General features: G+C 44.2%; 1 protein-coding gene and 1 long non-coding RNA gene across 2 annotated transcripts in view; one reads left to right on the top strand and one right to left on the bottom strand.

Annotated features, from left to right (window-relative positions):
* LOC141726979 (arrestin domain-containing protein 3-like) overlaps positions 1 to 12,781 on the top strand; it is a 44,727-nt gene that overhangs the window by 25,089 nt on the left and 6,857 nt on the right. Inside the window, exons 2-3 of the mRNA XM_074532141.1 lie at positions 5,934 to 6,015; positions 11,719 to 11,866. Of these exons, the coding sequence (XP_074388242.1) occupies positions 5,934 to 6,015; positions 11,719 to 11,866 (230 nt within the window). The remainder of the gene's footprint in view (positions 1 to 5,933; positions 6,016 to 11,718; positions 11,867 to 12,781) is intronic.
* On the bottom strand, positions 8,972 to 11,513 carry LOC141726980 (uncharacterized). Its single transcript, XR_012577954.1, has 3 exons — positions 11,294 to 11,513; positions 10,287 to 10,459; positions 8,972 to 9,609 (listed from the first exon to the last, which is right to left on the bottom strand). It is a non-coding gene; the product is annotated as an uncharacterized LOC141726980 (long non-coding RNA).

Here is a 12,781-nt window from a genome sequence, read left to right as displayed (position 1 = left end):
TGGGAAAGGGCATATCTTTTCAAGTGCCCACTTTTCTCAACACAACATAGCATACAATAATTCAGCATTTACCCACATCAGCTTTCTCCTGACACAATCAAAATAACAGCACACAGTAAAATTCCAGAGGGCCTGCCTCAGCTGGCGCCTCAAGCCTCACCCGGCCGCTTCAAACACAGAGAGAACTCACCCCCCCCCACCCCCCGCACCATTGGTGAACTCACTTGTTCGCTCTCTCTTTCATACGCTACACACTTGCACAATTACAGAAACATTAACATTACCTACACAATGCAATATCCATACAATAATGTAGTGTCTGGACACCACACACACACACACAAGTTCACTTGACCCACCCCCAGGGGTGCTAGTGGTTCACCCTATCAAACAGTGAACTCCCGTCTCTAGTCCAGCTGTTCTATCAGCTGCATCCACAGGCCGAGCACTCAGACGTCTCTGAGTGACTTACTCAGCTGTCCTATCTTTACTCAGTTGTCCTATCTCTCTTTTCCTCCGGGAGCCTCTAAATACATACTATATCCTCCGCATGCCAGCAGGTCCTTGTCTGTCCATGCAGGAGGCAAGCCGAGACGAGCAGAGCCCCTCCAGGAAAATCCTGGGGCATGCCTTGGAGGTCCGTCTATCCCCTCTGCCCCTGCGGGGACAGAGAATTCCCATCTGGGGTGCCAAAATGTTTTGCGGAGATATAGCCAAAAACTCCACAACTTTGTGAAAGTGGTAAAGCCAGTATGTTTATTACAGTGCTGGACGCATGTGGGAATCGTTCCCCTAAAATGACATGCGTACTTCTGGGAACTTCAGGTCCCTTTTTCTCCTCCTCTCAAATACATATGCATACAATTTCACAATAGGTTTATACATATTCATTTTTACAAATTTCGTTTGACATTTGCTGCTAGTTCTTCTTTATCAGAAAGAATTCCTGGGTCAGGTTGACTTGCTCTCACAGCAGTCTCTGTCTCTCTTTATCACCTTCTGTCTTCCTGCCCCCCACCCCACCCCCCTTATCTCTGTCCTTCACTGAATCCCTGAGCCTAGGCAGCCTAGGCCTTGCAGTCAGGCTACATAGCTATGTTTCAAACTACAGACTTAACTCAAAGATGTACATTTCACCTAAATCAAAATGGATTTCTACTCTGGAAAATTTTCCACTTTGCCTCATTACGGTAGCTTAGATTGAGGGTAAAGACCATTGGCCCTCACCAGAGAGATGCTCAATGGTAATTGGCAAGCCATTGGTATCTTTCGCTGTGTTTGGATCAGCATGCAAGCCTGGGAGAGCTTCTTTTAGCAGTTGTTTCCATGCTAATTTCCGTAATTTGAATTCTGTAGAGGTCATGAGGCATGAGAAAAGCTGTTTTAAATCATGCGAGACTACTACAGTCCTACTCAGTTCAGAATTCAAAAGGCCATGGAAATATGGACTGTGTGGGCAATACTCCTTGTGTGATTTTCACACCTCTTTAATAAATTGTCGTCCAAAAGAGGTCCAATTAGCAGTTGGTGCTGCTTCCCCTTGTGCTGCAGGCTGATACGTAACAGGAGCGAATGACAAATTGGGACCCTGTATTGGGTCTGCAGTTTCCTGCCCTGTATCACTTGAATCGGAAGCATTTGGAGCACCAATACAGTTGTGGGGAGAAACAGTGGGTGTGTCTCCACCGTGGAGGCTCGGGGAGGGGGCGGGGACGCCTGGTGACGTCACATCGGCAGACGCCCCCTGGGAGGAGTAGAGGGGCGGAGCTGAGGGTACAGCAGGTAAGGGGGGGAGGGGAGGTGTCACAAGGAGCAGGAGGGGAGGGGGAAGGAATTTTGGGATACTTAGGGGGATCTTGGAAAGAAGACTACCAGGTATGGGAAGGTGCCACGTGGCATCCTCCATCTTGTGGAACCCCTAGGGACTGGGTGCCATTTTGGGGATCATTGCTCTCCAAAAAGCTAACACATGCTCTGGGTTTCAGAGCAGGGGACACAGGGGTTTTGGGAAAGGTTCCACGCAGTCTGGCCAGGACCTTGTGGACAAAGGAACTCAGGCATTTTAAAGTGCTCTGGGAGTCGACTTCCCAGGGCATTAGCAGAGTATGCTCTCTTTAAAACACCAAGTTTTGGGGTAAGAGGTTTAGAGCTGCGAGGGGGAGAGACCGGGAGAGCAGGGGTACATTGATTAATATTTGGCTTTTTCTCCAGTTCCCTTTGAGCAAGGCTGTTCGAACCTGTAAACTCCAGAAAAGGAATTTAACTGAAGATATATCCCCAGACTGTCCCAACATTATCAATTCATTTCCTACTTTATCCCAAAATTTAATATTGTGGACTTCTTCAGGGGAAATTTATGGGAAGTGTAGAAAAAGCCACCGTATAAACTGTTTCAATTTTCCTTTAGAGAACTTTACATTTCCACTGACTAAAATCGCAGCAATATGATAATACACTCCTTTTTGTGCTGTGCTTAACTTTGAGCCCATTTTATATGTAAAAGGCACAATACAAAGTTCCGCGGACCAAAAACAAAGCCAAATGAACTACTGACTTCTAAAAAAACCCACAGATAAGAAGCGATAACTGTTATAGGTTAGTTGCGGTGGGGAATTAATCACCGACTAACAAGTCCAAATAAAATGAAATTTATTAATTGATAGAGCAAGCGATAATAGGCAAAGTCAGCGCCCCAGGCGCGCTGGGCGACAGGAGAGTCCCCGCTCTACCACTGCTGCACACTTCTGATATTTCGTGTAGTTCTTATACAGTCCTGCTTCCGGGTTGATGTGTAGTACTCTGTGAAATAAACAGGGCCAGGAGACTTCTCCTTTTTAAGGCCTTTGTTAAAAGTGATCAGCTCCGGATTGGGCAGCTCGGCCGGGCTGCAGTCTCTCGTCGTCTCTCCCAGGGCAACTCAGAGGAGGAGGATATGCGCAGCTTTGTCCACTAGGGGCAGAGCTGGGGGATCAGGTCCTCGTGGGAGCCTTTAGGATGTGGTGATCCCATTCGATGTTCGTTTTCTCTGTTCCTTCCTGCCCGCTCCCGGTTTCGGGACGACTCCCGTGCTCAGGGCGAGAGGGGCTCCGAAGGTGTTCAGCATCTCTGCAGGCTCAGCACTCGGCTCCTCACGTCCAGACATCACTTTAGTCTCTCAACTCTTATTTGGCTCGTTGTTTTTGGGGTTTTCTCCGTGCGTTTGGAGCCGTAGTCCCCCACAGCATGCTGGTCCTGGAGTCACTTTGCATAAACACCCCCCCACCCCCCCCCCCCCCCCCAGGTCTCTTCTCCTCACTGTTCGGGAAGGTCCCCACCCGTTACTGTCTCGGAGAAGGGCCATTACCTCGCCCCAGCCAGGGCTTTTACTAAAACAAAAACAATTATTAACAACAACGACCCGTAATTACCATAACACAAGCAGCAGCCCAGCAATAGTCGTAGCTTTTTTCTCACAGAAAAAAATCAACTGAATTTTTGTTCATGACACTCTGCGTATTCTTCTTTTTTGTCTAGGTGGTCATAGTCCACCTTCCGGAGGTCTGAATATGAAGGTTGGTATTTTCCTTTGTCTGATTGCTGGAATTTTAGGCTCAATCCGCTGAGTTCCTGGAATCTTAGGTTTACTGAGCAGATAAGCTAATACTGTGTTATCAATCATAGCAAGCCGATCACCCATATTAACAGTTTACTAAGCAGATAAACAAGTGTTTGTGAAACCCATTGTTTTTGGTTTCACCTTCCTTACCCTTTTAAGTCTGGAAATTTACTTAAGCAAACAAATTGAGGTGGTGCAACAGTCTTACTGGAATAACTTTGTCAGCTTTGATGAACAAACTTAAAGTTTTAACCCATTACAATAACGAGCAGACGTTAGCCTTTCACAGTGCAAGAGCTTACACTGCTTTTAAAATTGCCGCGGCAGCAGCATGGAATCGGAACCCGCCCTGCCGCTGCGAGGGAGAGACTAAGCCTCCCCTGCCGGCTCCATGTGGTGAAGCCGAAACTGGGGCCGTCCCGCACCGCGTCTAGAAAGCCGAGAAAGCACTTCCCGTGCACCGCGCTGCAAAAGCCACCCCCCCTCACCGAGAGAAAGCAGCCCCCCCCGCACCGAGAGAGAGCAGCCCGCCCCCCCCCCCCCCCGCGCCACGTGTAGAAAGGCCCCCGCACCGAGAGTTTCCCCCGGCCAAGAGAGCTAAGCACGCTGCGCTGCCGAGCCGGGGGGAGGGGCAGGGAGAGCTGCCCCGCTCCTCCACCGGCGCCGCGAATTTAGAAAGACAGCAAAGCCACGCCGCAGTGAGTTATGTCTAAAAGGGTATCACTCCCGCTCCGCAGGGCTGCGCAGCCTATACTGCAAGAGCAAAAAGGAACAGAACTCACAGCAGAGACTGTTTTTCAAGCTTCTACCCTCTCTAAGGAGCAGAAATACTCACCGAAATCGAAGCTGTTGCTGGCAATGTCAGGCAGGGTGTCTCTTCACCAGAACAGGACCCCACGGGCAGGAGGGGCTCCCCTATTCTCCCCTGGAAAATTTACTCGCCAGAAAGGAGCTGCACTTTCCAGAGGTGCTGAGCAGTCCGCGAAACTTCTTGTGGATTCAGTCCCAAAGTCTCTCTGTAGAGCTATGCAGCAAACGCTCTTCCAATGGGTGCTTAGCTGCCTAAAGTCTTTCCGAGGTTCTGAGATGACTTCTTGGGGCTGCAGATTCGATCAGCCGCACGGTTGGGTGCCAAATATTGGAATAAGATTCCAGTATTACCAGATGGAACGTGCCTGGGCTCGTCTGGCCCCTGCTGCTTGGACAGAGGTGGCAGCTGTGGTATTTCACCACAGAGATGCCTCTGGCTGGCTGGATGTTGCAGCTAGGCACTTGGAACAAGTCCAGGCTAATAAGAACTCAGTTTTACCTCTGGTGAAAGTTCTTAGGCTAGGTGAAGAGGAAAAGGAGACGGATTCTGTGGAGGGTTTAATCCAGAGTTTTATTCCAGGGTCACAGATCTCTGAATCTTGTAACAGCTCCACAGAATAACCGACCACATGGCCTCAATGTCCATTTAAGCCCACAGGGAGGGGAGAGGGAAAGGATAGGTGAGCCACTGACCAGGTGGGAGGGGGAGGGTCTCAGGGGACAATGACACATAGACAGGCCAATGACCCCAGGACTGAGAAGCATCTTTTGAACTTCTGCCAATCACATGACGCCCTGGCTGGAATGTTAAGCTTGACGGACAGCACCTAGCAAGGGAGCAAGGGGGAGGGGAAAGGAGAGGTTGGCACACCTGGGGGACTGGGAAGTCTAAAACAGGAAATTGCAACACATTGCAACAATAGTAAATCCTTATCAGAGGATGTGAAACAGCAGAATGGAGACACAAGAAGAAATAAAATATATTGACCTGACACCCAGGATGTCATGCAGATAAGCTGGAGTGAGAAGAAGCCAAACAAAGAATTTCCTAAAATATCAGAAAGGTCAAAAGAAAGTTTGAATAATGTATGAAAAACACATGAATATGCATGTACCCCAGTCAGATGTAAAGGTATAAAGATAACACTATGTACTGGTGTGTTCTTTGGCTGTTGGCCAGGAGCACCCCAGCGCTGGAAATATTGTCCTTCTTTATCCTATAATTATTAAACTTTTAAAAATTCCAAGGAGTGAACTCTGTTTTTCACGAGATCATAAATTAAAACAAGTTAACTTCTGCTTTTATGTCAGACAAGTCTTGGAATCTCACCTAAGGTTAAAAATACTGCAGCTATACATCTAGCAGTTAATACAAATGGACTGGAGAGACTTGTTTCTGAGACACTGTATTCTTAGTATTGTAAAGAATGTATAAATCCCTCTTATGCTGGAAAAGAAACCTATATAATATTTTGTGCTGTGTAAAATGTTCACAGGTGGAATAGCATATTGGGTTTTTCCCTCCTAGATGATGACAATTCGGAAGAAGGCCTTCACATCATTCATTCAGGAAGGCACGAATATGCATTCAGCTTTGAGCTTCCACAGATGTAAGTACTTACATGCAGTACACAGCTTGTGTGAGAGAAGGCTAAGATATATACCTGCTCAAGAAAATTTCTTGTGGGGGGAGGGAAACCTTTTCAGTGGTAGTAGGAGTTGTGCTCAGACATGCAGTAGAGGACAAAATCTCATTAAACTGAAGAGGTTGCTTTTAAACTGGTTAAGAGTTGTTCACAAAACAGAAGCTCATTTTTGCCCACTTGGTTACTCTTTCTTTTGACTGAGGTATGTTGGCTCCTTATGGAGGATTGGACCCCTTCACAAGAGAAGAGAGGGGAACTGGTGTCATTTGAGTCCTGCAGAGGGGCTGAGGTATCTTCTAAATTAAACAAGATTTTACTGGAGCCATGCAGGCCATCAGAACCTAGTGATAACAGTTTAACTGTTCAAGCTCAGTCTGAAAGAGATGTGGCAGGCTTAACTGCATTTGAACTAAATAAGAGTTTGCTTAGCTTTTTTTTTCCATTTCAAATAGGATGTATGTACTCAGGCTGATCTCTAGACAAAACAGCCAGGATCGAAAAAAAACCAAATGGATGGGTGGATGAAGCAAGAAACATTCCCATACCTAATCCCGCTTTACTCAGAAAGCAAAGGTGAAGCAAGAGTGTTAGCAGAAGTCTTAAGATAAATTGCCACACACACACACATTTGAGGATTCTAATGTATGCATTGTGAAGGGAAGATTTATACATAGAGGAGTTACCAACATGGAAATTAGCTCAAGCACAAGTTGCAGGAAAATTAAATATGAAGGAACAGAGAGAGTCTGGAAATAGATGAAAGAAAGGAGGTAGGAGGAGCCTTCTACTGTAAAAGCCAGGTACCAAAGTCATTAAGGTTAAAAAAATTAGGCAGAATATTAGACTGATACCTAATTTTAAAGCTAATAAAACATCTGCTTGTTAGAGGGACTGGCTTTAACAGAACTTGCAGATGATAAATGCTTTTACAGATCAGTTTCCGCAAATAGCGCAGGGCTTTACAGTCGATAATATTAGAATGCTGAAGAGGATGAATATGTATGGAAACTTAGAAATCAATTTAAGGTTCAAATGAAAAACTCTTCTATAAGAAGTGATAAGGATGATACTGATATTCCCTTGAGTTGGAAGAAATGTTCAAATATGACCACTAAAATAGCACAAGAATTGATTAAAACACTAAAGGTCTTGTCAAGTGACTTGAAAGAATAACTATGAAGCCATCTTTGATAATACAGGAAAAAAATGAAGGCTGGTAGGAAAAGGCCTGAAGAACACTAGTTTGACACTGCCTCCTTACCATTTCTTACTATTTTGTATCCATGGAATATTTCTAAAATTTATTTAAAACAAAACCAACGTGGTGATTTGACCTGGCTTGCCTGCCAGCCCTCCATGCAGTTGCTCTCTCATTCTTCTGCATCAACAGGCCAGGGAGAGAAAATAAGATGGACAAGCTTGTGGGTCAAGATAAAGGCAGTTTTAATAAAAAAACACAAAAGCTGTATGTGGAAGCAAAGCAAAAATAAGAATTAATTCACTAGTTCCCATCAGCAGGCAAATGTCCAGCCACTTCCTGAAAAGCAGGGCCTCAGTATGTGTAGTGAACGCTCCATGATATGGGCTATTATGAGGCAAGTTTTCTCCATCCCAGCCAGACCCAGTGCAACCAAATACAAAGCAATAGTGAAAAGAACAAATATGCTGACTGGCCTTACTGTTTTTTGTTTCTTTTTTTTCTTAAGGATACTGCAGCAGGATGAAACACTGAAAGTTGATTAGAAAATGCTTTCATTTGCGTTATTAAGAAAAAAAGTAAACATTTCAGATGTGCAAATAGAGATGTCAAACTTGTAGCAGAATGATTCTTTCTAGTAAAGTAATAGCACAGCTAATATTATTTGATATAGAAATTAGGGAGGGAAGCTTTGCCCATAACTTATATTTTATTATGATGCATTTCAAACATAGTGCAATATAAAAATTCTTCCTGGAGACTAAAGGATGAAAGTGTTAGGAAAAGACAAGTTACAGTTAACGGGACATAAAGGGAATATAAAAATCTTATGTCCTCCATCTTATGATGGGGGGGTGGGAGGGGGAAGGAGGAGTAAGAGGATAAAAGGGTAATGCTGAAAGGTTTGACGTCCCTATCTGCATATTTTTTTTCCCCTCTCCAACTCCCTAAAAGGATTTTGTCATTCAGTGTTCAGAGCAGAAGAATAGTCTTTATCTTCTATGTGTGTGTGTATATATATTAAGATGATCTCATGAGGGTAAAGGAAAATTAGACGATGCTCAAAAACTCTTCAGAACTCTACTTAGAAATTTTTAACTACTGTACTTAAAGCAAAACAAACTACAAAAGCATTTAGTTATAGTTAAACCGCTGAGATACCAGCCAAGTAAATAATACACAGTTATTTACAGAATACAATGTCCAAAATAATAATGGGATGGTACTAATGCTAATTTTTCTTGGTGGCCTTAATTTGACCTTAAAAGGGCATGCTTTATTCTACACTTGAAAATGGCCTCTAAAGGAGATGTGTATTCTTCTGGCACTTTTCTTGCACAATTCCTTAATTGCTTCTTAGAACTTCTACAAAACTACTGTTGAATGAAACGGGGATGATATATTTCCCCAACTTTAATATTATGTTTTTCTGAGATATGGGAATGTTGCAAATAAGTTATGCTTATTATGATACATTAAAAATACAGTTCTTCATATGTCTTGGTTTGAAAGACAAATGTCTGCCAAGGAAGGCAGGAACCTCCCTTGGAATGGAGAATATGACCCCCTTCCCTCCGAATAGCTTTGAAATTAAGGGGCTTTCAGGCAAACATATGGGAAAAGGAATAACATTTCTTTACTAGTATGTATAACAAGGCAAACGAACAACAATGACCGCAACAACAAACAAAACCAGAAACCCAGTAACAGCCTTCTCTTGGCTGTCAGGCACCTTCCCCTTTGGTGTAGTTATGGTCACAGCTGGCAGGGGCACTGATGGCTCCTCAGCTGGGAAGGGCAGGTGAGATGATTTCCCCACGGCTGCAGGGGGTGCTGTGGCGTGACATCAGTTGTCTCTCTGCACGTGGACAATGGCGGGCACAGCCGGCAGAAGGGATGGGAAAGGGGCTTCCTTTACAAACCACCAGGGGCAGCTGATCCTGATGCCCCTCTGAATAGCAAAAGGAGCTGTAGCAGGGACCTTGAAAGCAGCAAGCTGGAACAACAGGGACAAACAAAATCCCAGAGTGGTAGACGAGATGTATCAGAAACGCTGTAGCTGGAGCCGCCGAGCATCCTGGTAGGTGTGATAAACGAATCGACCAAATTTAAGAACCGTACAATTATCTTTATTATTATGCAAGCAAGAATAAGCAAGATTCAGCGCTGGGCGGCCAGGAGTTCCCGCTCCTCTTAGGCGCGCCCTTTCCCCCTTTAAAGTTCGCTTTTTATTGTCCTTTTTCTCCGGATTCCTGGATGACTTGGTCCATCTTCTGCGCTTGCTCCTCCGGTTGCTAGGGGTCGTTTTCTGCCTTCTGGTGGTCGTGGAATGAAGGCCCCAAGTCTTCCTCTTTTTTCCGCTTTCCTTATAAGGCATATCTATAAGTCTAAATTCTACAAGCTAAGCAATTCTTGCAAGGTTAATAATTGTTACCATATGTGTTTCAGAAAGTCTCCTATATCTATGGGGTGGAATTTTGTAGACCAAGCAATTCTAGCGAGGTTAGTAATTGTTACCAAAAGTAGCTGTATCTAGTTACAAGGGGGGGGTTTGTAACCCAAGCAATTCCTTAAAAGTTTTCCCATACGTGGCTGCATAGGTATCCTGCTAAACAAGAGCTATTTAGCTATTGTTTTATAATTTAAATTATCTAGCTATTAATGAACAAATATATTGTTGCTTATTACAGCAGGCAGGAGGTGTGGGCTGTGGGCTACAGTGTAGCAAAAAATCCGGAGCAGAGGCAAAGAAACTGTGGGGGCCAGGCAGTGGCAACCCCGCGCCCAAATGCGGCAGAGAGAGGCTGCCTGGGAGGGGGAAAGGGCTCGGGATCCCGGGGTTTCCCCTGAGGTACCCAAGCAGATGGTGAGAGCCCTTTTTTTTAGTGAGGTAGGGTGTTAATAATGTGATAAATTATACTCACATTTAAAAAAAATTAAAAGGTTAATTAAAACCTTATCAAAACTACAACAGAAGACTGAATAGAGAAAATATTACGGCGCCGAGAGGAAAGGATTTTTCCTGCCATGTGCTCACCCAGACAATGGAGGTTTTGCCTTTTAACCCTTTAGCCCCTCCCAATGTTCTGTCCATCGATTCCTTCTTCACTGTCCAGTGGTGGAGTTTGCTTCCTTAAATCTTGATTGGAGGTCAGATGTTGCCATAGTAACAAGCCGACCCTCTCAAGTATCCCGAACCCAGGTCACTTCCTGATAACAATGCAAGGGAGGGGGGTAAAACATAAGTCTTTAAAACTTCTCTTCACATATATACATGATATTTGCCTTTTAATTGTGAGAGTCAACCATTGCATTACTCATCTTTTGAAATAAACAGGGCCAGGAGACTTCTCCTTTTTAATGCCTTTATTAAAAGTGATCAGCTCAGGATTGGGCAGCTCGGCAGGGCTGCAGTCCCCATCGTCTCTCCAGGGCGACTCAGAGGAGGAGGATATGCGCAGCTCTGTCCACTAGGGGCAGAGCCGGGGGATCTAGTTTTCGTGGGAGCCTTTAGGGCGTGATGTCCCAGTCAGATCTTAGTTTCCCTGATTTGGTCCTGCCCATTCCCGGCGTCGGGACGACTCTCTGCTCAGGGCGAGAGGGGGTCCACGTCTCTGCAGGCTCAGCACTTGGCTCCTCATGTCCAGACATCACTTTATTCTCTCAGTTCTTAGGTGGCTCATTGTTTTTAGGGTTTTCTGGTTGCATTTTGGAGTCGAGGTCTCAAAGCACGCTGGTCTTTGGAGTCACTTTGCATAACCCCCCCCACCCTCTCAGGTGTCTTCCCTATGCTGGAAGAGAGCACTGCCTCGGGGAAGGGCCATCACCCCACCCAGCCAGGGCTTTTACTAATACAAAAGAGGAGATAAGCTACAACGACCCATGATTACAATAACAAAGCACGAAGAACTCTGGCAGAAACAGAGATCCGGCTGCCTCCCTATAACTCTTTCTCACAAAAAAAATATTAACCGAATTTTTGTTCATAACATCTATGACAATAACGTCCCAGTTCAGTGGCTGCTTTCACGAGCAAAGGCTCACCCACGGCAGAAGAAGCAGAACAGGGCTGGGTTGCGGCGGCGGTGGCAGCAGTGAATTCTCCTCCCTCCGCCTTCCCCCCCAGGGAGCAGCAATCACTCACCCGACTCCAAGAGAGCTAGAAGCTGCACCCAACCCCTTCCCTCAGCCCAAATCTCACTATATCTCTGCCCTTTCTAGGACAATGCCCCCTTAGCTAGGATATTAAAGCCAGCTGCACTCCTCCCCCTTCTCTGTGGTTACTTCTTTTGTTTCTCTTAAGTACCGGCCGTTATTGTTTCTTAGCAACAAAATGGGAGAATATTCCCTAAGAGAAATAAACAAAAGGAAAAATCCTAAACCTCAACAACATACGAATTCCAAATCTTATCAATTGTACTGGAATAAGAAAAAAAACTTTACTCGATTTTGACCTTTGTCCTGCACAGACCACTTACTACCTCATTCGAAGGCAGACACGGCAGTGTGCGGTATTGGGTGAAAGCTGAATTGCATAGGCCTTGGCTTCTACCAGTAAAATTAAAGAAGGAATTTACAGTCTTTGAACATATAGACATCAACACTCCTTCGTTACTGGTAAGAACTGACCGAACTACTCATTCTTTTTCTGGCATAAAAATAATGAAGTGTAATAAGTGAAAGAACGTCAACATGTAACTATACCTAATATTTATTTGCTAGTTTAAGTACAGCTCTTCTTTTAAGTATTATATCAGTTTAACAACTCTTTAAGTGTTGGTATTTTGAAGGCTAAGTTATGCTGTACTTGGAGTTACTTGATCTTTACAAGATGTAAAATGCATTTTTCAGTCTAAACTGATGCTACCAACTTGTAGACTCTCATTAAGGAAGAAAATTTGGTGAACTGGTCCTCTTAAATTATAAATAATGAATAATATATGATGGAACAATGCAATGCTTAATATTTTAGTGAGAGACTGCAAACTTAAAAATGCAAAGGAAAAAAGTTACTGCAGTGCATAATTGGTAATTTCCATATGGATCGTTTTCCACTGATGGGGAAGAAACAATTGCAATTCTGTATAATCCTTTTCTGAAATATCATTTCATTAAAATGACTTTAATATCACAACTGCTCTCAGTGAGGATTTGATTTCACTCTGGCCTAAAAATCCTTTTTTTATTCCCTTCTCAAATTTTAATCTAGAGGGGAAAGAAAATCAGAAGATCATTGAAACAGATTTCTTGTGTGTATGGGTGAAAAATCAGCTTGCAAAGGGACCTTGTAAAAACTCCATGAAAATCGAGGGTCTCTCATTTGACTTTAGTGGGCTTTGGTTCAAGCCCTAAATCCTGGTGTTGTGTAAAATAAGTCTTTTTAACATAGATGAAACAGGATTATTCAGAAACTGAGGAAATAGCAGGAGTAAAGATTACAGTAGTTTAGCTTAGTTATTTTGTTTTGGAAATGCAGCATAATGGAAAGTGTGAAGATGTTCTAATCTGCTGTTAGTTAAATTAAAAGCTCTG

Source organism: Zonotrichia albicollis, chromosome W, assembly GCF_047830755.1.
Source record: "Zonotrichia albicollis isolate bZonAlb1 chromosome W, bZonAlb1.hap1, whole genome shotgun sequence".
NCBI classification, from domain to species: domain Eukaryota; kingdom Metazoa; phylum Chordata; class Aves; order Passeriformes; family Passerellidae; genus Zonotrichia; species Zonotrichia albicollis.
This window is presented reverse-complemented; position numbering and strand designations above follow the sequence as displayed.